Genomic DNA, 25,404 nt, shown 5'->3' on the forward strand with positions numbered 1-25,404 from the left:
ATTGTTAGTTCACATATTGTGGCATTATAGTTCTTGAGATGATTTTTAATCATTTTCCTTATATAACATTATGTAAGACTTTGAACCAATCTTGGGGATTAAGTGTGATTCGGGGGGTAATGATTTTAACATTGTAGAATCTACATTTACTACTAAGTCATAAAAGTATTGACATTCCCATTTTTTACTGATAAACATTTACTGACAATGAACTGACATTACTGATAAACTTAGAATAGTACTGACGTTTTTACTGACGGTACTGAGAAACTTAGAAAAGTGCTGAGAAACTTATACAGTACTGATGTTATAAGTGAAGGAGAAATTGAGCCTTGTTTTTTGAAGAAAAGCACTTGCGGATTTTATAATATTTATGTTGTTAGCATGAGTTTTGATAATTATTTACAAACAAAAATTCAGTAAAAAAAATATTGACACTCTTGCACTAAGCATCAATAAACTTGATCACCCATAACAACACCTAGCTATTAGCATTCGACTACCCATATTACCCATGCGCGGATTAACGGGGGATCTGGACCACCCACCCTCCATGGAAAAATCTTATTTCTTAAATTTGCAGAAAAAATATATCTCAGACCCCATCGCCCCTCGGAAAACATAAACAATATTTTTACTTTTTTTGAAATGATTTTGGGGTCCGCACATTTTAGATTTTAGTAAATTGATGCGCTCTTATGATCGCAGTAAGCTCAAAGAGCTTGGGACAGAGGCCGAACGTGTTTATCAGTTGTTTTGTCTTTGTGAAATAGTGGAGGACCCATGTTACCTGCCTGAGTTAAAGCGCGTAATAACACAACATAATTAGCACATGCAGATAATCACACATGTACACCAATCGAAATGATCACCTATATTTTGATATTTTTGCATGGCGTAATGATGCATAGAAATGTCTGTTGGTTCAATTTACCGGGAAGTAGATTAGTTAATGTCTTTATCATGTAAATCGCAATAGATGATAGCCATTGTTTTTTCCTCATAGATCATAAGAGAGAGAAAAGAGGAAGAGAAAGGGATTAGTCAGGTTCTTTGACACTTTTAACATTTCACAGTGTGCATTGTCCAGTTTTTTAATTTACATGCATTATTGTATATAATTGTGTTCATTCATGTACATATAAAGCAATAAAACAGTTCATAAATGATTAATGCATGATTGTATACATATGCCAGTAACGGGTATTGTAAATACACACATGCATGACTTTCAAACAATGTTTCGGGTTTAAGATGAGAAAAATATCATACATTTATTTAAATCTTAATTGAAAAATGAAAAATATAAGAGAGCAATTAAGTTTTAATTCATATCACTGTTTCAAATAATGTTCCAAATTTAAAACTGTTCCTTTTCATGTTTGAAATTCTTAGAGCTGATAAATCAAAATTTTCCAATTCTGTTTGCTTTACTTGAAAACTAGGGAAAAAGTATAAAGGGGTGTTAAAACAACATATTGCATTATTGTTTAGCAGTACCAAGCATTCAGATCCTAGGACGTGTGTATATACAAGTACACGTGTGTCTGTCACCTCATTGTTCCCAATCTCGCTACCGTGCACTGCTAATTGTCAAGAAGGGCTGTGTACAGTAGCTATTATATAATCACATACTGACCATTCAGATCTTAGGAAGTGTGTGTATATATATAGTTAACTTATGTACATTCACCTGAAGAAGGATGTAAATCCAGAAAGCGTTAGGGAATAGAAACTTTGGAACTGTTCATTTTCTTTTTCTTTTTTGATTATATATATATATATATATATATATATATATATATATATATATATATATATATATATATATATATATATATATATATATATACGTGTGTCTGTCACCTCATTGTTCCAAATCTCGCTACCGCGCACTGCAAATTGTCAAGAAGGGCTGTGTACAGTAGCTCTTATATAACCACTGACCAAGTGAAAATAATGTCAACATTCTCTCCTTTGAAACTTTAATTTCAATCAATCAGTTGTTAAACATGTTTTCAGTTTCTTTGATCAATTGATCTGGTGTAAAATAAAACATTGATGGATAAAAGATTAAAATGACTATTGTAAGTTAATCTAATTAAATAATTATACATTGTAAGTTATGAAAATTAATAAAGATTGCATGTCAACTTATTGAGAAAACAATTTTCAGGTAAACTAATAGTAACTTTTAATTCAAAATCAATGCAAAATCTCTCTCTCTCTCTCTCTCTCTCTCTCTCTCTCTCTCTCTCTCTCTCTCTCTCTCTCTCTCCGACAAACTGTACAAATGTTGGTATAAAGTTAACACGACTTCTTTACCATTTCACCATACACCATGTAATAGTTGATCTTTTTGAGTGCGGTAGGTCTAACATCATGAATTCAATAATTAAGAATCTATATAGTTTGGGCATGCTTGCACAGTAATCTGACATTTTTATACATTTTCCGTATCTATTTCTGTGTCAAACTTTACACCTCCTTTAGACCCCAGTATTAGTCCAGGGGTAATGATTTTAACATTTCAGAATCTACTTTATTATTTTGATGCTTGCATAGTAATCCCCAAAAATGTAGCTTGCAGTTCTTGAGAAGAAACCATTTAAACGTTTACCTTTATATTTTTCTGTTAAACTTTAAACCCCTCTTGGGGCCCTAGTATTATTCCATGTATCACACTCTGGTTTTCACCGTCGTGATGATTGGGGAATAGCTCAGCAGATTTGTGGCTATGTGAGGAACTCACGTTCACAATACCTGAGGAATCAAAATCAAAATCCGTAGAAATTTATTAAAAGAAGTTTATTTCGATGAGCCGCAATTGGAAAGTGATTTCGTAAAAATCACTTACCAACGCGGTCACTCTACGGACTTGAAATTGACCAATCAGGTAACTCATTTTAAAAAGGTTAACGCCCAATTTCGGCAAAATTTCTTTGATGCTTGACACTGTTAACTAAGCCAAAAAGGTGTTACAACAATTACTCGCATTTCCGCAAAGAAGACCTGTAACAAAGACAGGATTAACTTGAAGCCGAAACAAAATAAATAAGTTTATCTACGTGGAATTTCGAAGTGTCAAGCTAATGCGCCAAAGAATTTATTTCCAAAGAAACCGAAAAACGAAATGTTTACATTACTACCTAACAGCCTGTCAAAAATTCTTTAATGTAAAATGACATTCTATGTGTTACATAAGATGTGCTAGTAAACCTTGGGAGTGAAAATTAGTCTAAATAAGATTTATGTAAGAATACCATTTTAAGTTAAAAGAATGTATAAGATATTTCATCGCACTAAACAAAATAAATTAATTAAACTAATTTCAATTATTAAATTTTGATACGTAATTAAAGGTCATAAACGCACGAATTTCTATTTCAAATAACAACATTTTTCAATTAATTGAACAGTGAAATATCATGAATTGCTGATTCATGTTACTTATAACTGTTACATTAAAAGTTTAAAATTTATCAATTTAAACTTAACTATAACAGTTTACCCCCCTTGCCAAAATAAGCTTTGGTCCTCCAAAGCAAAGTGACTTAACTGGTAGTTATTGTTAAATGGATACTTTTTTTTTTTTTTTTTTTTTTTTTTTTTAATATATATTTACAAATTGAAAAGTGTATTGGAAGATCAATATAAATGCATATATATACAAGAAAAACTGACAATATATATAAACACAGGCTAAACAAATGAATAACTATCAGCATAGGAATAAAGATGAGGAAAAATATTACATGTAATACATGAAGAAAAAAAAATGATATTCATAATACAACCTGATAGACAAACTTCATGTATATTATAATGAAGAAAAATACTTTATACTACAAGTATATACAAAAATCTACATTCAGAAAAAAAACTAATAAAACTTGGTGAAATGAATCTAAATTAAGTAAATTGCCAAAGCAATAAAAAGGAATTGACATACATGCAAAACAAACAGGGAAGAAAAACAATTCACTAATTTTGTCTACAATTCACAAAACATGTGTTGTACAAATCTTGAGTCACAGATATGAAAAATAAAATCAAGTGAAATACAACAATGTTGAAACACATAAACAAGATCTATGGGGAATGTTCTTTAAAATTCATTGAATCAACAATAAAAGTGCCAAAATGAGGCAGTGGTTGATATAAACCATGATGAGAGATCAAAATATGGACATCAAAAAGCTGTTCAGTAATTCTCTTTGCTTTGTATGCAGTACAAAAATCAAGGTTAATCTTTGATTTAACAGTAATCGCTCGAGTACCTTTAGTATTTGTCACAGTAAAATCTGACCAGTTAATAAACATTTTGGGTGAAAACAATGAAAACTTGACAGAAATATGATTAATTTGAGAAGGTGGGTTGATTTGCCAAAATGAAGGACACAATGGTAATGTTAAAACAGGAACAAGTATACATTCACCACCAGTTGTAAGTTCTAAAATAATTTGGGTGCATTTCAGTTTTCTTTTTGAATACCAAAGAAATACAGTGAAGAAAAACAAAATTGAAATAACAATTGAAGATAACAAAACTGATGCATGATTCCACGAAAAATTTTGTAACAAGTATTCAAACTCTGTTGGAGAGGAGGTAGCAGGTTGAAAAGGTTTGTAAACAAAAGAAGGCATTTCTGATTCAGATTGAGCTTGTTTAACCTGTGTTAGTATTGAAACAATTAAAAGCAATTTTCGGACTTTGAAAAACATAAAAATTAACCCTACTAAAGAAAGAATTGCTATTCCCAAGGCAACAAAATCAATAATATCATTAACAGAAGGCCAAGATGAATTAATTTCTATGTTACCATCAAGTAGTGGTTCTGCCAAAGATTTAAAAATAATTTGATCTTTCTTTGCAACTTGAACCATTTTCGTCAAATTTAGATGAGCTTTTTGATCCGCAGCCAAAAATTGATTATAATTATGTGAATACAATTTAAAGTCAGGGAGATTTACTTGAATTGGGTCTAAAAATGTAGTGTCACCTGAAATTGACTTTAATAATGAATCACTGAAAAATTCCTGAAGGAGAGCCAAATTGAGAGGGTGAGAGGTAGTAATATTTTGTAAAGATTTATGACAGTCAACAAGCTTTGGAGAGTAAAACAAGATATTTGTGGTGAGAGTGCATCTACAAGGAATGTGCAGTACACAAAATTTGCAACCTTTTAAGATTTGTTGTTTATTGGGGCAGTTCATATCTATATTCCATGCATTGTAGACTAGGACTGAAGTACTTGAAAGTTCAATGATGTCAGATTTCAAAACATTTTGTAAAAATCTAAAATTGCAAAAATCTTTAACCCACTTTTTATTGTTAGCAAAAAGACCAATGACACAAGATGGTGATGTAACAGGTGTAAGAGCCTTATTGAAAGTGCAGTGAATTTCATCATCATTTTGACATGAGGCTATTTCTGTGACTGTGAATGTTGTGTAAAATTGTTGGTGTGAAGTGACGGCAAAGTAAGTTGGGAGATTCAATAGACTAGTAGCATGTGATGATGTAGCATTAATTGGTACTGGGTATGATAGTACTTTGTATAGTGTGATTGGTTGTCTTTGAGAAGTGAGTGGACATTTAACTGTGATAAATAATGAGCTTTTGTGTCTAACATAGAAAAATTTTGCATTTTGGTAGTACCAGTTTACTGATTTTTGAGAAAGGTAAAAATGTGGTTCTTTGTGAGACAACAATTTTTGAATTTCTGAAATTGAATATTGTAAAAGTTCTCTAGAGATGAGATATGGAGTCAATTTTCCTTGAATCAAAGCTAAAACTGATGCATGTAAGTTGTCAATATTTGCTCGCAATTGACTAGCAATGTCTAACTGATTGACTAGTATGCCTGTTGTATTCTCAATTACAATTTCAAGATTGCAGATTAAGGAAAAATGTTTTAGAAAGTGTGTTAATAGCTCTAAAATTATTTGAGATACCAAACTGAAGATTGTCCATTCTCTTGTTTGTTGTTGCCATATATGAAGTCATATGTTCGCTGTGTTTCTGAAGAGCATAAACTATGTTGTTGGATGTCTGAGTTAAAGTATTGATGTGAGAAGCTAAAATGTTAACGTCATCCACTGTAGCCGTACCAAAAAGACTTTTAGAGAGTGATCCTACAAATGGCAGTAATGAACGAGTTTTCCTTTTTGATTGATTTTTATGAAAAGGGACAACAAATTTAAGAAATTCAAGAGTTTTGCTAACATGACTGTAAGTATCAACCTGAATACCATGAATTTAGTTCAACAATACTTTGAAAAATATACAAAGAAAGGCCGCCTCAGGAAAAAGTAGTGATTATGACTTTGTTTCGTGGATTTCTGTTCGATAAACAGTGTTAATAGTTTTGTGATTACTGGTTATTGTTTACATTTGAATTTATTGGTTATAAAGTTATTGATAGTATAGTGGCAATTTAAAAGGTTCCTTCAGAGAAAGCGTCATGTATCAGTCAGATAGTTGAATTGGTTACCATCGCTTCCATGGAATTGATTCAAGATCTATGATTCATTTAGAAAAGGAATAATTATGGTCTATAATAGTCATTTTGACAAGTTTAATTCTTGTTAGTTCCTAGTGCTATATATGTGTCTGATCAACACATCTCTTTCGACTATTTCCTTAATTTATTCTTCTTAATGTCTTTGTAGGTTTTGGTCAATGGCGTTGGTTTCCTTTCTTCATCTGCACTCTGGTTTGCCTTTTCCATCCATCAAATGCCCTCTCGACACCAGCCAAACACGTTATTACCGAGATAGACAATGCCATCCATCGCCTTAATTATGGTACTGTTATAGTTAAGTTTAAATTGATAAATTTTAAACTTTTAATGTAACACATGGGTCATGATTTCAATAATTTAGAATCTACATTATTTGAGGATGCTTGCACAGTAATCTCAAATATTGTACATGTGTAGCATTGTTGTTCTTGAGACGAAGATGTTTTAACATTTTCTTTTCATATTTCTTTGAACCTCTCTTTTGCCCCAATCTTAGTACAGGGTGATGGTTTTAACAATTTTAAACAAACATCATAGGAGGATGCTTGCATAATAGTCTGACATATTGGAGCATTTCAGTTCTTGAAAAGATTTTTAAACATTTTCCTTATATATTTTTATGTTAATTTTGAACTTCTCTTGAGGCCCGCGTTTTTGTCAGGGGGTCACGAATTTACAATTTAACAATAAAGAATTTTCACGATATAAAAAGCTTTGGTTAAATATTGACATTTTTTTTCAGTGGTTCTTGAAAAGAAGATTTTTAAGATATGTGCCTTATTTCACTGTTTCGCAATTATCTCCAGTTCTAAAAGGGCGGTGTGCTTAATTTCAATGATTCAGAATCTTTTTTTTTATTTTATTTTTTATTTATTGTTTTTTCATATGCATACAAACATTTTAATAATATAATTCAAATCCATTTTTTATTCATCCACTCATACATTCGTGCTCACATTCATCCAGATTTGGCAGTGGTTGCTTGTTTAACAAAGGCAAACGGTTAATACTAAAGAAGAAACAAAAAATGAAAAATTACTGAATTGTATTAAATATATGTTTCCATACATGCCAGTTGTTGGTAAACTTTTGCATTTGAAATTTCTGACATGAAATATATTTTTCAACTTTGAATTTGTTGTATAGATAAAATAGCAGCTCTGATAAACTAGACAATATATCTTTTTTAAGACAGCAAAATAAATATTGTTTTGTATACAAAATTATAAAGTTTACAACTTCATTCTCTTTTGACAATGGGAGCTCACCCAATAAAATATTGATAACATTGAAATCAATTCGTATAGAAGTATATTGGTAAATATGCATGCTTAGGTTGCTCCAAATTGTAGATATTTTTTCACAGCTTACAAAAACATGTTGGATTGTCTCAACATCACGTTCACAGAAGGAACAGCAATCAGAAGATACAACATTGATTTTTTTCAAATAGTAATTTACAGGAAGAATTCTATCAAGTAATCTGTATTGTAACCATTGAATAGATGAGTCATTGGTTGTCTTAAAACATACATTAAAAGCATCATAAACACAAATTTCTACCCCATATTGTACCAATTCTGAATTCCACTTTGGTATTGCAGTTGGGGTTATTTTACAGGCAATTTTTTGTTTGTAGATTGGTTTTGTACATTTATCTTGCAAAAAAAAAGGTTTGTAATATAATGGAATATATGGAGTAAAGGATCTCTTAAGGTGGCTCTATACACCCACAGTTTATTCCAATTTTCAATAGAAGACCACAAAACATATACTTTTCAAATATTAAAATGACGATAGGGATACTATAGGTATTTTTAAAGAATTTTTTAATGTTTTTTCGTGTTTTTGTAAAATATTTTAATTTTTAAAAGACAGCTATCAACAAATTGAGAGAAATTATTTTGTCATATGATGGATATTTCCTTCGGACACATAAAAAAAATATATCACTTCTTAACATTCAAAAATGTTATTATTGCAATATTTTTTAGTATTTCCCCAAAACATAATTTTTCATATTTTCTTACTCTGATGACAAATCATCTGAAAAAGTTGCTTGATGTTATAAGAAAATGTATTTTAATATATGTGACATAAAAAATTGAATGAAAACCATTGCAAATAAACACAAAAAAATATTTTAAATTTTATTTGGTATGAAAGTTCCTCATGTAAAGGTTATCGTTCATAAGTCCCAAGGCCCAAACACCTTGGGGACTTTTCATTTCTGAGTTGAAGAAAATTTCCTAAATATAATGTTGGAATGATAAATACATACATATTTCATTATAGACTTTGCCCTGTATAAGTGAATATATTCGCTTTAATGCAAAACTAAGTCAAATAAATAAAGGGGAACATTGACTAGGCTAATAGGATTTATGTATCCCAACCTGAGAGAAATTCAAAGCAACCCTCTCATCCACGTTAGGTGTCGATATTAATGTGCATTAAAGTATATTATAATTGAAATATGTTCACCTGTTTAGAATTTTCACGGTATTCAACCAAAAATTACACCTTTTGGAAAGTTAAAAAATTTATTGTTCTCAACGGGAATCGAACTCATGACCTACTGGTTTGTAGTGAACCCACTAACCCACTGCGCTACAGTGTAACATATCGATGATGCTAAAGAAACTCTTTAAAAATTTATACTTGATTTTATTGTTTATTTCGATAAATAATACCACACAACGTGAAGGTGTCACATACCACATTACTTGTAAGTAATGAAGTTTCCGATTATCAAATTAAATCTATCCATTTAACATATTTTTCAAAATAGCGGTTCCCATACAATTCACCTCAGTTTAAATCAGCCAGTACCGGAAATGCATGTTTCCAGATTTACTTTTTTGCGTACTGCGTCATCAAAAAGTGGTGTATAGAGCCACCTTAATTAAATAAACATTTGATATGTACTGGTCGAGAAGATTTTAGATATGTTGATATAGCACTAACTATACTGTTGTATTGCATTGTACAAATATGCAAATCAAATTTTTTTGAAAACATACATGTGACAAAAAAATTCCATTATCATCTAGAAAGTCATTGATGACCTTTACACCTTTTTTGTACCAACTTTTTATAACATTGTTTTCATACCAACTCTGATATGACTATTATACCAAATAGGCATAAATAAAAAGTTTTCTTCAATACAATTATCATCAAAAGATTTCATAATATAGAGCATTGATTTAAATACATCTTTCCAAAAATTATTATTTTTGGGAATAACACATTCGGTAATAAATGCATCACCAAAATCAAGTACCAAGTTGACAAAGTCTTCACCATTAATGGCCTTCAATATGGAAGTCCATGAGCTATGTCCAACAATTAATCTTTTAATCCATGAACATTTTAATGGCATAATAAACTTGTTAATATCCAACATTTTTTGATATTCTTGAATAACTACAGCACGTTTAATTTCTATCACATTTGGCATTCAAAAAAAATTCAAAAATATCATTGTTCAGTGTGGTGATTACCTCTATAGGAGTAGGTAAAGACATAAATAAATGATTGATTTTTGGAATAACTAGAGATTTTACTACCGTCACACGTCCAGTTGGTGTAAGGTTTCTTCTTTTCCATTGTTGAAGCATGCTCTTAATTTATGGAACTTGTATAGAATAGTTTAGCTTAATAACTTTTTCAAGATCGACAGAAAAGTTAATACCCAGTAGACTAAACGTTGTTGAGCCCCAATCTAGTTTCCATCTCGCGTGGTGAAAAACCTGATTTGAGAATTTTTTTGAGCCAATCCATATAATTTTTGTTTTGGAACTATTTATTTTCAACATAGAAATGTTTGAATAAAAGTCTAGAGTATCTAAAGATGCAAAGAGTGAAGTAGGTGAACCATCCAAAATAAGAGATGTATCATCTGCATATTAACTTATTTTATGTTCTTGACTGCCTATTGTAATACCCTTAGTTTTATTGTTTTGTTTAATAAGAATTGAAAGTATTTCAGCACAAAGGAGGAATAAATAGGGTGCATTAAGGTCTCCCTGTCTACAGCCTCTTTCAATAGAGAGGTAATTAGATAAAAAGCCACTTTGCAACACTGAAGTTTTAACCCACTGGATTATATAATTACCCAAACCAAAAAAGTTCAAAACTTTATAAATAAATGACCAAGAAATAGAATCAAAAGCTTTTTCAAAACAATAAGGACCAACAGTCCTGGAATTTTTTTATGTTCATGCATTAAGTCATAAATAAACCGTGTATTTTCTCCAATGAATCTTCCTTTTATGAAACCTGACTGGGTATCAGAGATAAGAATATCCAAAGTAGATCTTATTCTATAACTAAGACAACCTGAAATAAGTTTATAGATAACATTTAATAGTGTAATAGGCCGCCAGTTTTTTAAGTATTGTCTGGGTTTATCCCCTTTTGGTAGACATGAAATAATTCCTAAACGCTGAGAGATAGGGAGTTCTTTCTTGGAGAAAATACATGTTATTGAGTTCAATATAATTTTTTTTTAGGTCTACCCAAAAGAACTTTAAAAATTCAGCAGTATATCCATCACTACCAGGTGACTTATTTTTTAATATTTTTAAAAAAAAACAAAAATTTTTTTTAGTTATCTCTTTGTCTAGCAACTCCGATAGAAGAGAAGTTTCGTATGGTTTCCTTCGCTGTCTGTATATATTTTTTATCAAGAAGTACTACTATTGAATTTTCAAAGCCCATGTCCCCGTTTTAACAGAGTTTAATTTTAATTCTACAATGACAATGGAATGGTCTGATCTTAAACCAGGTTTAATTACGTATGACTCTACAGAGTTGGACAAACTTTCAGACATAAAAATATAATCTAAACCCCGTGTTTTAAGGGGTTTTTCTTACGCCAGGTATATACCTTTTTTTGTCAGGATTTAAAGTCCGGAAGTAGTCTAATAGATATAAATCATCCATAATTTCAAGTAATTTTTCTCTTGCCTTGGGGTTATTTATTGTATTATAGTTTTTTGTATCAATAACAGGATTTAAGGCAAGATTAAAATCTCCAACTAGTATAAAAAATTCATTATCCAGTTCTAAGAAAATCTCACGAACATACTCATAAAACTCAGGACTATCTGTGTTTGGACCATATATGTTAATCAAAGTAACCATATTTCCCTCAATTGTTAACTCTAAGGCTATTAAATTCCCTGCTTTATCCTTTCGTTTTTGATGAACTTTAAATTCGAAGTTATTATTAAAAAATATAGAGAAACCTCTTGCATTTGATTTGTAAGAGTTGAAGTAACATTTATAACCCCACATGGCTTCTACACATTGCTCAAATTCGGGAATAAAGTATATATCTTGAAAACATATGATAAAGTAACCCTTGGTTTTATAAAAGTTTAAGACATCTTGGCGTTTTGATAAAGTGGCCAACCCCTGACAATTAACTGTGGCAATCTTTATAGAATAAACCATTTTTAAACGGAGATAGATAAACAAATGTCATGTTAAAATGATCAAACAGAAAAAATTGTAAGCAACCATTTACCACTACCATATTCATCCAGATATATTGGAGTTTAATTGAAAAAGAAAATGAAAAGCACTCTCAGACCATGTCTCTCACCTTCCATACCAACTGTAAATAAACAAACATCGAACACGAAGCGTCTATGGTTTTCCGATCCCGATCTCACAACATGTTCTTGCGACTCCGCTTACTCACACATAAGAAAAGTTAGCGCCGTTGCTTTAGTTTCTCGGTTATTTCATCCATGATGTCGAATTTATGTCTATTTCCCTCGTTGTCCAACGCAAACACTTTACCATTGTAATACCAGGTTGAATGTATCCTGGAATCATCCTTAAGATCAGGGATCAGCTTGGCATTCAGCGGAATCAGATGATCATGCATGATGAAGTGTTTTTTAACTTTTTCGACCGAGCGGTTCTTTATAATCCGGATCTTTGTATCGGAATCGCGGAATTACTGGTCTGGGTGCGCCCCTACCCCCTCCTGGAACTCGGTGGATGGCTAAAATATCGGCTGGTGATAGGTCGACGTTCACCGTCTCCTTCATGGTGCGGCACAGTATGTCCCGAAGATTTTCGTTCTCTGTTTCGTTCCATTCATAATAATCTTACTATAGAATGCTTTGTACCAAGTCTAGGTAATTGGCCCAATTTAGTTAGTTGACCCAATAATTTTAGAGAAGAAGTCAAAAATGTGAAAAGTTTACAGACGAACAGCCGGACGACGGACAACAAGTAATCGGAAAAGCTCACTTGAACCTTCGGTTCAGGTGAGCTACAAAGCAATTAAAATCGAGTTGACTTAGTCCGAACTTATGAGCACTCTAAAAACATTTTCAAACGCATTCATCAATCAAGTTTGAGCGAAGTATAATTAGGTGTTTTGGCATCCTTATTAATAGCTCTAGAGACCAGAACACTTAGCCAGATACTTAGGCCAGTGCAAAGATAGTATTTTTGCAAACGTCTAAGGTAACTATATCGAAAAATTGAAATATGTAATGATGGACCATTGATTAAAAAGTTTAAAACCACTTCTAATATTGATGTCTCTCACTTGTCAGGTGAGATATTTACCTTTGAGAAATTATGTTTCTAATAGGAAAAATAAATCGCCTATAGGATAATTTGAATTTCCTATCAAAATTAAAGAAATTCGCATAGGAACTATAATTCAAATAATACCTTAACAAAACTCCCGTAGGATTTTAAAATCCAAAAGGAAATCTTAATTTTCTATAGGAAAACTACCTGTCTGTCTTAAATACCTGGGAAAAATTCTCCTACAGAAGATAAAATTTCTGTAGGATTTATAGAAACCCAACACGATTTTTCTATATTTTAAGAAAATCATATTTCTTATGGGAATTATTATATTCCTATTAGATTTTAATGTTTAAATGTAAATATCTCATCTGTAAGGTGAGACACACTAAAACAAAACTGGTTGTATACTCTTTAGGCAATGATCTATTATATGGTAAATGCGATTTTTTATAAAACTGCATCTTAAGAGGGTGCAAAAAGACACCTTAACAATTATGTAACATAAGTATCCGGCACAGTGTTTCAGGCTCTGTATTTAACATTAGCCTTCTGTTTAAAGTTCATAGTTACATCAATCATGAAAGTCGTATTGGTTAAACAAACATTATCTTACATTTTTCAAACCTGCTCAAAACCACTAAGCATCTGGATTCTCAAAATTACACTTCGCAAAAAAATTAAATCAACCATGCAGTTTGAATAAGTTAATATCATTATTTAACCTTTGGCTCTGATTCAGCAACAAAGTCAGCTGACTGTGTAAGGATCGCAAGGAGCAGCATCAACAAATGAATTGTAATATTCTTACGCATGTAAAGAAAACATTATTTTATCATCATTAAGTGTGTCGATGTTTTACTATCAAGACCCCCACATTAGAATGTTTTTTTTGTTAAAGTAATTTACATGTTATTTAACTTTTAATGAAGCTGTTAATGTATAGTATATAAAGTAGTGGAAGGCGCAAGCGTGCGCAAACAGTAAAATAGTTTTCCATATGCCTCAAGGCCAAAACCGATCACAATAACTTAGATACGATTACATTAAAGGGCATCATGCTCCAAAACCTTTAAACTGTTCCAAAAACCTTAACCTCATCTAGCATTCGAAACATACATGAAGGTTAGATTTAGCCTCAAAGCCTGTCGAATAAACAAGTAACATTAGATGTACTATCCATGCAACTTTAATGAAGATAGGGCTAGAAATGACTTCGATTTAGTAATCAAAGGCATCTGCTTTAAACACACTGACCATTACCTCCACAACAAAACCTATGGCTTAGATTCAACATCAAAGCATGTCAAATACATAAGTATCATCATGCATCAGCCCTGCAAGTTTTGCGAAGTTAGGACCAATAAATATAATATTGGATTTGCTTCAGAATCATTATAATTGGAGGTCGTCGCGCGCCGAGGGTATAGCATAAGTTACCCAACTTTGTCTCAGTTTGCTTAAAACCTGAAAGAAATCGATTAGTCATCTTAATAGTGTTTAACTTCAATATCTTAAGTTCGCAGATGACATAATTACGAGTGTCTTCAACTAGGTTTAAATAATTTCTTTCATACTTAAACTTAAAAAATGTCGACCGAACAGTTCACAATGTTTCACAACTGTAGTGTTGCAATATTTATGAGCTTCAAAAAAATCGCGTAATTTATGCACGTGCTTTGCATAACACGGTCCTATGAATTATTATAACTATATTAGACTTTGACCTGTGCGTGCACAAGTTGACATTGCATTTGATATCGGACATTTACGAATAGATACATCGACACACCGTATTGTTGAAATTTTCATAACAAAGCTATAAGCCTACAATAATGCTATTATTTTCACTACACTCTGCATAGTTGGAATAATCTAACTGTGTCTCGGGACGGGCCTTTACCACATCTTATATCCCTCCATACACCCGTAATGTAGCAGAAAATTGCAAAATCGCTCCGAAACGATTTTGGAGAAAATTAATGAAGTTGCATCGAAAATAACAGTAAAATTATTCATAACAAACTAATTTGACGCTGTAAATACCTATCATCTAAAAAGTTAATTCACATCACTGAAGAAATCAACATATTTTTACAACGTGTTTTACTCGCTTCAATTTTACACACCGAGTTGAACTTCGGAACTCTCGGGATTTGTCATAGTAAATGCAGTGTGTTAGAGTTATCTCACGTATTTTTTTTAATGAATATCATATAAAGCAAATTTTCCAATGAAAACTTCGTTTTTGAGACTATCCATTAAAACGTGATAATGTGGAAACATCAACTAAAGAGCATTCCATGATTTAGCGTGAATGTAATGCACATGCCCAAAATTGTAAAATTCAAAACATCTAGATAATTTCAGGATTTTTTTGAGGATTTTCCGTTAATTATTAATTAGCAAAGCTTGATTGAGAGAAAATAAAAACAAATTGGTAATCTTACCACTGATGTTTAAAATATATATAACAAAAGAGTATTCTTCCGATTTATCGGTAATAAAGCCCAGAAATTAGAGTCTATAATTTTAATATATGGTGGCTAAATTTTCGCGGTATTTTGGGGTAGCCCCCCCCCCCCCCCCCCGGAATTAACTAGACGAAAACAAACTTTGAGAGAGTTAGTTTTCTTACTGAAACTAAAAAATGACGCATCCACAAAATTACCTCTCCACGAATAACAAACCCATAATCCACGAAAATTGGCCCCCACGATATTAAATGATTTTACAGTAGTTGATTGTTATTACGACTTATAATGACTTGTTTCTGCCTAATACTTAAATTTTATTTCAATGTTTATTTTCTTGTTATACTTATAATGCAACCAAGGTACACTTTTACGGTACAAAAAGTGTAGTTTTACGCATAAACACCTTTGATGCTAGTTTATTTATTTTATTAATATTATAGAATGAAACAGATATACAATTCTTAATTACTGAAAAGAACTAATATAGGCTTTTTTTGCCTGCTGTTCAATCCATATTCACTCATACACCTGTATGTGTATTTTTGAATAAAATATTTCTGAAAGTTAAACTAATTCTTATTTACAGTTCTTAACGAACAGAAAACCAGTTGCAGTTTAAGTATTTGTCAAATCAAATTAAAGAAAAATGTAATGGTAAATAAGAGGGATCTTACCAGGTATGTCCGGGCATAAAAAAGCAGAAGATGACCAAGTTCCATTCCCTCTACATGTAGAGGTCAAGGTAATTGAAGTGTCCGAGTTGCACGTGTAATTTAGGACGGTCCCGACCTTGGTGGTTGTGACCTTCACTGTGGTTACATTGGTGTCAGGGTGATCAGAAGGACAATCTTAGAATAAAAACGTGATGAAAGTTTGTTTTTAAGTTTCGACTTGGCCCTTCACAGTTTTTTTAAGTGCTTTATTATCGACCTTCTCGATTTTTCAAAGTGCGTTGTAACAGGGCTCATTTGAAAACATTTTCAAGGAAAGGCACTATTACTGACTAGATATACACATTGAAACATTATTTATGCATAATTGAGTTCATAAGCGTATTAATATATGTAGATAGATAGATAGATAGATAGATAGATAGATAGATAGATAGATAGATAGATAGATAGATAGATAGATAGATAGATAGATAGATATCGTAAATACATGTATACTAAATCACGGGAGAGTAAAATTTTTAACACCCTGAGAATAAATATTGTACACGGTTTTAAAACAATATCCGCAACAATTTGTACTCTCAGTTTGTTTATGGGATCTCTGATTTTAGAATGACCTAGGCTATTAATGTAACTGATGTATTCTGCCGGTCAGCAAATTGAAATTACAAACTCGAAGTAGTTTTTAAAATGCAATAAAGAACAAGATTGTTAAATGATATTTGAATATATCAGACGGAAACTTACACTAATCAGCTGACATGCTATACATTCTACATTCTTTTTGGAACTTTATTTTTGTGCAAGGGGCAATTTTATAATTAACGGTTGTTCAGTCAATATTCAGCAAACCGTGTTCCATAGCAATATCCTGTTCATTACGCAGGCAATGAGCCTGGCTAAGAATTGATGGTTTTGTTGTTGGATTATTATTATATATAAATTTATTAACATCCTTATGATGAAAAAAAGTTTAATTTGATTTACAGACCAAAATATAAAGCATACGAAGGAGGGTTTTTTTTCAATACAAATTGCTTTAAAAAGTTATAAAAATTACATTATAAAAATGAGTTTAAGATAACGAGAACATTTTATTACATCAGAAAACTAATTCGTATGTTTTTATCTTTTTTAAATCGAAAATTAATCAATGCTTATGAGCAACAAAACAGGGATATATTTTATATATAGTAGAGTAAAGTTTTTGGTTATTTTGAATTTTGTTCATTCAATGTATATGATATACTCGAAAACATATTTAATCATCTCATTTAAAATATTTTTGTCACTAAAATATATTAACCTGATTTGACGCATTTTGATCCAGTAGCTGTATTAACGGATCTTCCTTTTGCTGGACAGGACGCAGTTTTTGAATCAAAATACTCCTGAAAAAGAAGTAAACTACCATTACTCATTTGCAGACTTAAAAAATATAACATGTATTTGAATATCTTAAAAGTAAATTTGGAAAAGCTCTGAATAAAAGTGTACTTTATGTTTTAAAGTAACAAATAAAATATTTACATCTGGTATTTGGTTCATTCCAATGTAGATAAAATCAGGATCAGACACCATGTTAGACGGGTTTGTTGAGACGTCACTATGTGACAACTCACACTCTAAGCGTTTTCGGCTGAAATTCAAGGAAGCACAAAAGCGTCTTTTCGAACATTCTTTAACACACATGACCATTCCAATCGGAGAAATCTTTTCCATGATAAATCCAGATAATCGTGACTCTGGCGTAAAGAGGTCGTAAAGTCCAGCCTCAGAACCTTTTATTATCAAGAGAACGGCAACTGCGGTGAAAGTTGCAATCATTTTTGTCACATGAATTCTTCAAAACATTCTCTCAATTAATGATAGACTATGGAAAACTCAGATATTTAATCTTTATATGAATACAAAAGGGCGTTGGTTAAGTTCAAGCAACCAATCAATGATTAGCTCTAGTTATCCGTGGAGAGTCATTATAACATGATTGATGTGCAAAAAATATATAGGAAGCATCTGAAAACTAAAAATTGCCATTTAAATTTTAGAATAAAATCACATATTTACAAAGAAGCATTTTAGTTGCATTCTAAAGCGCAATTCGCAATTCACAACTGATTATTCATATTTTGGGTTGTTAAGGTCATTTACAAGTGGTCAACCACTATTACTACTGTAATGTGGTGTTGTGTTAAATCATCGGGGGATATGTTAGACTTGTTTAAGTATCTGTATTTATTAAGTATTACTTTCTTTAATAGTTTTTAATGGAACAAAATATGTGGCACTTAAATATACTAGAAAGGAAAAATTAAGAAATTTAAAGCTCAGTAAAATTTGCAACACATGATATAAGGACATTAAAACAACAAATAGTCTTGAACAAGTCTACTGATTGCCCAGCATGGCCAGAAAAGTAAATGCTTGCAAACAAATCATCGCAATTGTCCAGTTATTTTTAGTAGTTGTTTATTGGTATAACTGGACTAATGGCCGTCTTAAACTACTAGTATTTGATTGTTCACAACAGAAAAAGTCAAGTAGTTTAATTAATTGATTTTGTCTTCGTTAAGAATTTTTTGCTAAAAGACGTATACAGATAAAGTCCAGTGGTTTTATAAATTTTACCTAAAACCTATAGGTAAAAGACAAATTACAGATGTTAAGGTTGGGTCCAGTAGCTGTAAAAAAATCTTTCTTATAAATAGCAAATAAAGCTACGAGTTAATAAATTTGCCCTATTAAACTGAAATGGGTCCCTCGAGAGGACTTGGGGCATGCGCATGCTAGAATATCGTGAATATTGTTAGTACGTAACACGCGTAAACTTGGGAATTTTTTCGTCTCTAGTATCAATTTCGGAATGAAAACATAACTATTTTGGACACAGGTCTGCATTAGCCGGCGATGCACCGGGAAACAGGGATTTGAATACCAGAGTGGGTCTTCTAGACTTAGAGTGGTTATGCTTCAAAGTTTTTATTTAAGGATAACTCTACAATGTTTTCTTTATTTTAGATAGAGCTGATCTTCTTCTCAATGAAATTTTTAAAGTCTAAATTCACCTCTCTTAAAATGTACTAGACCTGTAATGTTATCTGATTTTCTTTTAACAAATACTTGCATTGTGTATTTTAATTCATTGACATTTAAGTGTCATACTCCAACGTTGGATAATTGAAAGATAACTGAATGTATAATCACCACGGAGAAAAAAGAGAGAAGAAATTCTTTCTTGACACTCTTGTATTACATACGTATATACTAGTATGTATTGAGAACATGAAACACACAACTATGACGGTCACATGAGTACCATAGCCAGTAGATAGACCTGTCAGGAAGTCTTATGTTTATGTTTGCATTTAAAGCTTAATATGAAGTTTAAACCCGAATCTGGGACGTCTGTGACTGTTACCCCCCGCTTTCATTAATTGATATTTGCAAATATCAATTCATAAAAGGTTGGCAAAAGTCAGAGGAATACCAGAGTGACTCAAGTGACATAAAAAGATATATTTTCTAAATGAACTTATTTATCACACAGACCTTGAATAAAATTAAAAGCTTGAACACTTTGTCACATGGGCAGCGAATTTCACAATTAAGGTCAATATTGAGTAAATAAAAGATGTCTGAAGTTTTATGAAAGTCGGGATATAAATTCTTTTGATGATGCTTCATAACAAAAGCTTTGTTTAAAGGGATGTATCGGGGCTTAATTTTTTTGGTAAGCACAATAAAAAATTGTGTATTTAACTGTCAGTTTCTATTAATTATGAAGGAATCAGTAACAAATATCAAAGTTTTGTCCATTTCTGACTAATAAAATACATCTCGAATGCCTACAACTATCCTAAAACGGCATTAAAAAGCTCTTGACATCCCTTTTCAATGATGTCATATTAAACATAGATATCGGGGTTACTTTTCCATGATTCAATATAGAATGTCATGAAACTGTTTCATTCTCTACGTATTTTCTTTAAGGAATACGTTTACTCAGGGGGCGAAAAAATTCCACTAATAGGAAAGAAAAACTTCTTTCTGTACATTGTAGCCCTACTATCGTGGTGCTTTCTTCACTTTCAAATAACTAGGTCAATGACCTACTCTAACGCCAGTGCTCCGAATGTTTATTGAAAATTTTGTCAAAATTGTCCACCCATATCATGGTTTTCTTTATTCGAAAATTATTAGAAATTAGAACAAATAAACAATTTTCTAGTTGAAAAATGATAAAATACGAATAGCTTTACTAGTTTCATACTTCAATGAATCCATTTAAGCATATAGTTTGATAAAATTTAGGCCGAATTTTCTTTATGATATGACAATTTTCAAAATTCTACCCTTTTTTATCGTATTTTTAAAAAATTGACTAATAGGAGCTCCAAACCATTATAAACTAACTTATTGTCTGCATACCGTTTACGTTAACATTATATGAGGTCAATGATCAAAATTTCGAGATATTCTATTAGGAACTAATTTTATGTATTTTGTAGATTTTTCCCATCGCGTGCCAGCCAGTGATAAAAAAATATAAATGAGATAATACAACCATAAAATATGATACTAAAAACACGTAGAAATTTAACTTTAGCAATTAAAATGCACCGGAAAATCTTTAGGATAAAAAAAGAACATAATTCGAATTTTTCTCTGTGTTAATAATAATCTACTTTTGTTGTACCATATCTTCCTCAAGTAAACAAATACGGATATCAATATCGATATTTGTTAATAACATTGTTATTTTGTTTTCAAAACAATATTTGACTTCAGGTAATGAATTTTGTAAAAATAATTTTTGAAATCTAAAACTCAGAGTAAAAGTTATATCTAAAGCCGTAAAATACGGGAAAAAGACTTAACAAATTAATAAAAAAAATAATTCTGACGTCATAATAGTCCTAGCACCAAAGAGACACTCTGGAATCATTTACTAGATCTTGTCCTTAAGGAAAAGGAAATTTAAACATAACAGTGCATTTAGTTTATCTCCCCCCGAATGTATAAGTACAAAAAAAATTTATAAACTTTATATATATTCAATATGTCGCTATATTGGCCTTACTCAAAAGCCTAAACCGCTACCCGATGGATCATGAAATTTACTTTTAAAGGGCTTCATGGACATCATAACCATTTATTCAGGTTATCTTTACCGGCTGTGGTAGTAGAGACGAAGATATTCTAAAATTCTAAGAAATCTTTTTTTTTCACTATTTGGCCATACTGGCCCTGCCCAAGAGCCCGAACCACTCACCCAGGGGTCTTGAAATTCACAGTTTTAGAAATGGGCTTCCTTTGCGTCATTTGTATTCAAATTATCAATTTATGCATTTGGTTTTTCTCAAATTTATATAAGAGTAGATTAGAAAAATTTCTAATACTAAATACGTTTTACTGTTTCGGCTTTTTTGTCCCCGCCTATGCCTGGACCACTGGCCCAGGGGCCATGAATTTTACAATTTATGTATAGGCTTATCTGAACATTATAACCATGCGTGAAGTTTCTTGTTCATTACATGGCAATATTGGTTCCACCTTAGAGTCAGAATCCCTGACCAAGGGGTCATGATTTTCTCAGTTTTTATTAGAGGGGATTCATGGACATCATCATTATGCATTTTGTTTTTAAACAGGTGTGAGTGTATAGAAAAGTTTTGAATTTTTGATCCTTTTGCATATTTTGCTCCGCCCATGAGGCCCCGAGGATGGTAAGGTCAAAATTTAGAACTCTTTTATCGGTGAAATGTTTCAAACCAATATGCTATTAGTATTGCAGTTTTCAAGAAGAAGTGTATAATTGTTCACGGACAATTAATGACAGACGGAGCACGACGACGAACGAGGACCAATTCCAACAGGTCAGCAGAGTGACTTTGGTGACCTAACAGTGGTTTTTTTCAATTTCTGTGAACGTGAAAAACTGTTATCAAGATCGGAATGATTGTTCAAAAATTTATACGTAATAGCTAACCCTCGTCAATTTGCAAAACTAATATTTCATAAGTTATCGAATCACTGTAATTTTCGGAAGTAGTTTCAGCTAATTGGTGCATCAAATTGACACCACTACTGGGACTTGTTCTGTTTATATTCATATGGCGTTTTATGACGATATCGTTAATAAAAAAAAAACTATGTGGGTGTTTTTTTTGCAACCTTAAACATTGAAAATTTCTTGGAATTATAGATAAATCTAGTTGATAGGTAGTTAACCACAGTCCCCTTTACTAGTGACTAAGCGATCTATAACGAGTCTCTTAGCCTCTAGATTAAACTGTATGCGTTAACGAATTTGCTTTACATGACACTGTAAGAACTATGGAAAAAGCCAAACTAAAATAAACTCCTGAATCATATCAGTTTCCCTGTTTTATTCGATATTTCATTCAGTTTTCCTTTGTAGCAGATTTTTTATGTTTAATTTTTTTTTAAACTAGTCTCAAATCTTTCTTGAGCATAAAGTTGTATGACCGTACCGGGTGTGGTGGGTCATATATTTTAAAATTTAGATTTCTCTTATTCTAGAAATGTTTTAAACCAATATGCTATTAGTCTTGCAGTTTTCAAGAAGATGTTAAAAATATTAAAATTGTTAACAGACGACAAACGACAGGCGGAGAACGACGACGAACGATGACCAATGTCAAGTCATCGGAGTAACTTAGGTGACCTGATAATGTTTTTTTAATATATGTGAACTTGGAAAACTGTTATCAAGATTGGAATGATTGTTCAAAAATTTATACGTAATAGCTAACCCTCGCCAATTTGCAAAACTAATATTTCATAAGTTATCGAATAACTGTAATTTGTCGGACGTAATTTCAGCTTATTGGTGCATCAAATTGACACCACTACCGGGACTTGTTCTGTCTATATTCATTAGGTGTTTTATGACGATATCGTTAATCTAAAACAACTATGTGGGTGATTTTTTATACATCCTTAAAACCTTTAACATTTCTTGGAATTATAGAGCAATCAAGCAGAGAGGTAGTTAACGACATTCACCTTTACTAGTGACTAAGCGATCTATAACGAGTCTCTTAGCCTCTAGATTGAACTGTATGCCTTAACGATAATGCTGTACATGACACTTTAAGAACTATGGTAAAAGCCAATCTAAAACAAACTCCTCATATCAGTATTCCTGTTTTATTCGATATTCTATTCAGTTTTTCTTTGTAGCAGATTTTTATGTTTATTTTTTTAAAACTAGTCTCAAATCTTTCTTGAGCAAAGAACAGTACATGTATGACATTACTGGGTGTGATGGGTCATACAATTTTAAAGTTTAGAGTTCTCTTATTCTGGAAATGTTTCAAACCAATATGATATTAGTCCTGTGGTTTTGAAGAAGAAGTTAAAAATGTAAAAATTGTTAACAGACGACAAAGGAATGACGGAACACGACGACGAACGAGGACCAATACCAACAGGTCATCGGAGTGACTTTGGTGACCTAAGAATGTTTTTTAATATATGTGACCTTAAAAAACTGTTATCAAGATTGGAATGTTTGTTAAAAAATTCATAAGTTACAGCTGACCCCTCGCCAATTTGCCAGACTGAGTTAAACGATGGTTGTTAATGCATATTGAAAACAAATTTTATTGTCTGGTATGCATATTTCATAAGTAACCGAATCACGGTGATTTTTCAGTGCATTAAATTGATATCACTACTGGGTCTTGGTCTGTATGTCTTTCTATATTGCTGATATTTTATAACGAAATAATGGACCCAAATTCTATGTGGGTGGTTTTTTTTATGCAACATCAAAACTTTCAATATTTCTTGGAATGAAATGAATTATAGATCAATCTAGCAGAGAGGCACCTTTACTAGTGACTACTCGATCTATAACGAGTCTCTTGGCCTCTAGAGTAAACTGTGTGCGTTAACGAAAATGCTGTACATGTCACTTTAAGAATTATGGTAAAAGCCAAACTAAAACCAACTCTTGAATTTTATTAGTATTCCTGTTTTATTCGATATTTCATTCAGTTTTCCTTTGTAGCAGATTTTTATGTTTAATTGTTTTTAAACTAGTCTCAAATCTTTCTTAAACATAAAACTGTATGACCTTACTGGGTGTGGTAGGTCATACATTTTAAAATTTAGATTTCTCTTATACTGGAAATGTTTCAAACCAATATGGTACAAGTCTTGTGGTTTTTAAGAAGAAGTTAAAAATGTAAAAATCGTTAACAGACGACAAAGGAAAGACGGAACACGACGACGAACGAGGACCAATGTCAACAGGTCATCGGAGTGACTTTGGTGACCTAACAATGTTTTTTAATATCTGTGAACTTGAAAAACTGTTATCAAGATTGGAATGATTGTTCAAAAATTCATAAGTTACAGCTGACCCCTCGCCAATTTGCCAAACTGAGTTAAACGATAGTTTTGATGCATATTGAGAACAAATTTCATTGTCTGGTATGCATATTTCATAAGTAACCGAATCACTGTGATTTTTCGATGCATTAAATTGATATCACTACTGGGACTTGGTCTGTCTGTCTTTTTATATTGCTGATACTTTATAACGAAATAATGGACCCAAAAACTATGTGGGTGTTTTTTTATGCAACATCAAAACTTTCAATATTTCTTTGAATGAAATGAATTATAGATCAATCTAGCAGAGAGGTAGTTACATGTAACCACAGTCCCCATTACTAGCGACTACTCGATCTATAACGAGTCTCTTAGCCTCTAGATTAAACTGAATGCGTTAATGAAAATGTTGTACATGACACTTCAAGAATTATGGTAAAAGCCAATCTAAAACAAACTCTTGAATTATATCAGTATCTCTGTTTTATTCGATATTTCATTCAGTTTTCTTTTGTAGCTGGGCTGCGTTTTACAAAAGAACTTACGACTTACGACCAAATTAATGAATGTTAATAAATCACAAACTAATCAAAACATTATTCTTATGACTGGATAATGGAATTATGGAAACTCAAATATTAGTAAACAAATTATTTGATGTCATTTTTTTCTTTAAAGGTCATTTTACAAGACTGTAAATATTTACGATTTGTCGTAAGTTCATTTGTAAAATGCAGCCCAGATTTTTTGTAGCAGTTTAGATTAAACTGTATGCGTTAACGAAAATGCTTTACATGA

The 25,404-nt window shown here is 31.7% G+C and overlaps 1 protein-coding gene across 1 annotated transcript in view; it reads right to left on the reverse strand.

Annotated features, from left to right (window-relative positions):
* The window catches only part of LOC128183172 (uncharacterized), a 50,492-nt gene extending 32,404 nt beyond the window's left edge, over nucleotides 1-18,088 (reverse strand). The window contains exons 1-3 of the mRNA XM_052852081.1: nucleotides 17,773-18,088; nucleotides 17,549-17,633; nucleotides 16,243-16,416 (exon numbers count right to left, since the gene is read on the reverse strand). Coding sequence (XP_052708041.1) covers nucleotides 16,243-16,416; nucleotides 17,549-17,633; nucleotides 17,773-18,069 — 556 coding nt within the window. The 5' untranslated portion in view covers nucleotides 18,070-18,088. The remainder of the gene's footprint in view (nucleotides 1-16,242; nucleotides 16,417-17,548; nucleotides 17,634-17,772) is intronic.
* Between the last annotated feature and the right edge of the window lie 7,316 nt (nucleotides 18,089-25,404).

Source organism: Crassostrea angulata, chromosome 5, assembly GCF_025612915.1.
Source record: "Crassostrea angulata isolate pt1a10 chromosome 5, ASM2561291v2, whole genome shotgun sequence".
Classification (NCBI taxonomy): Eukaryota; Metazoa; Mollusca; class Bivalvia; order Ostreida; family Ostreidae; genus Magallana; species Magallana angulata.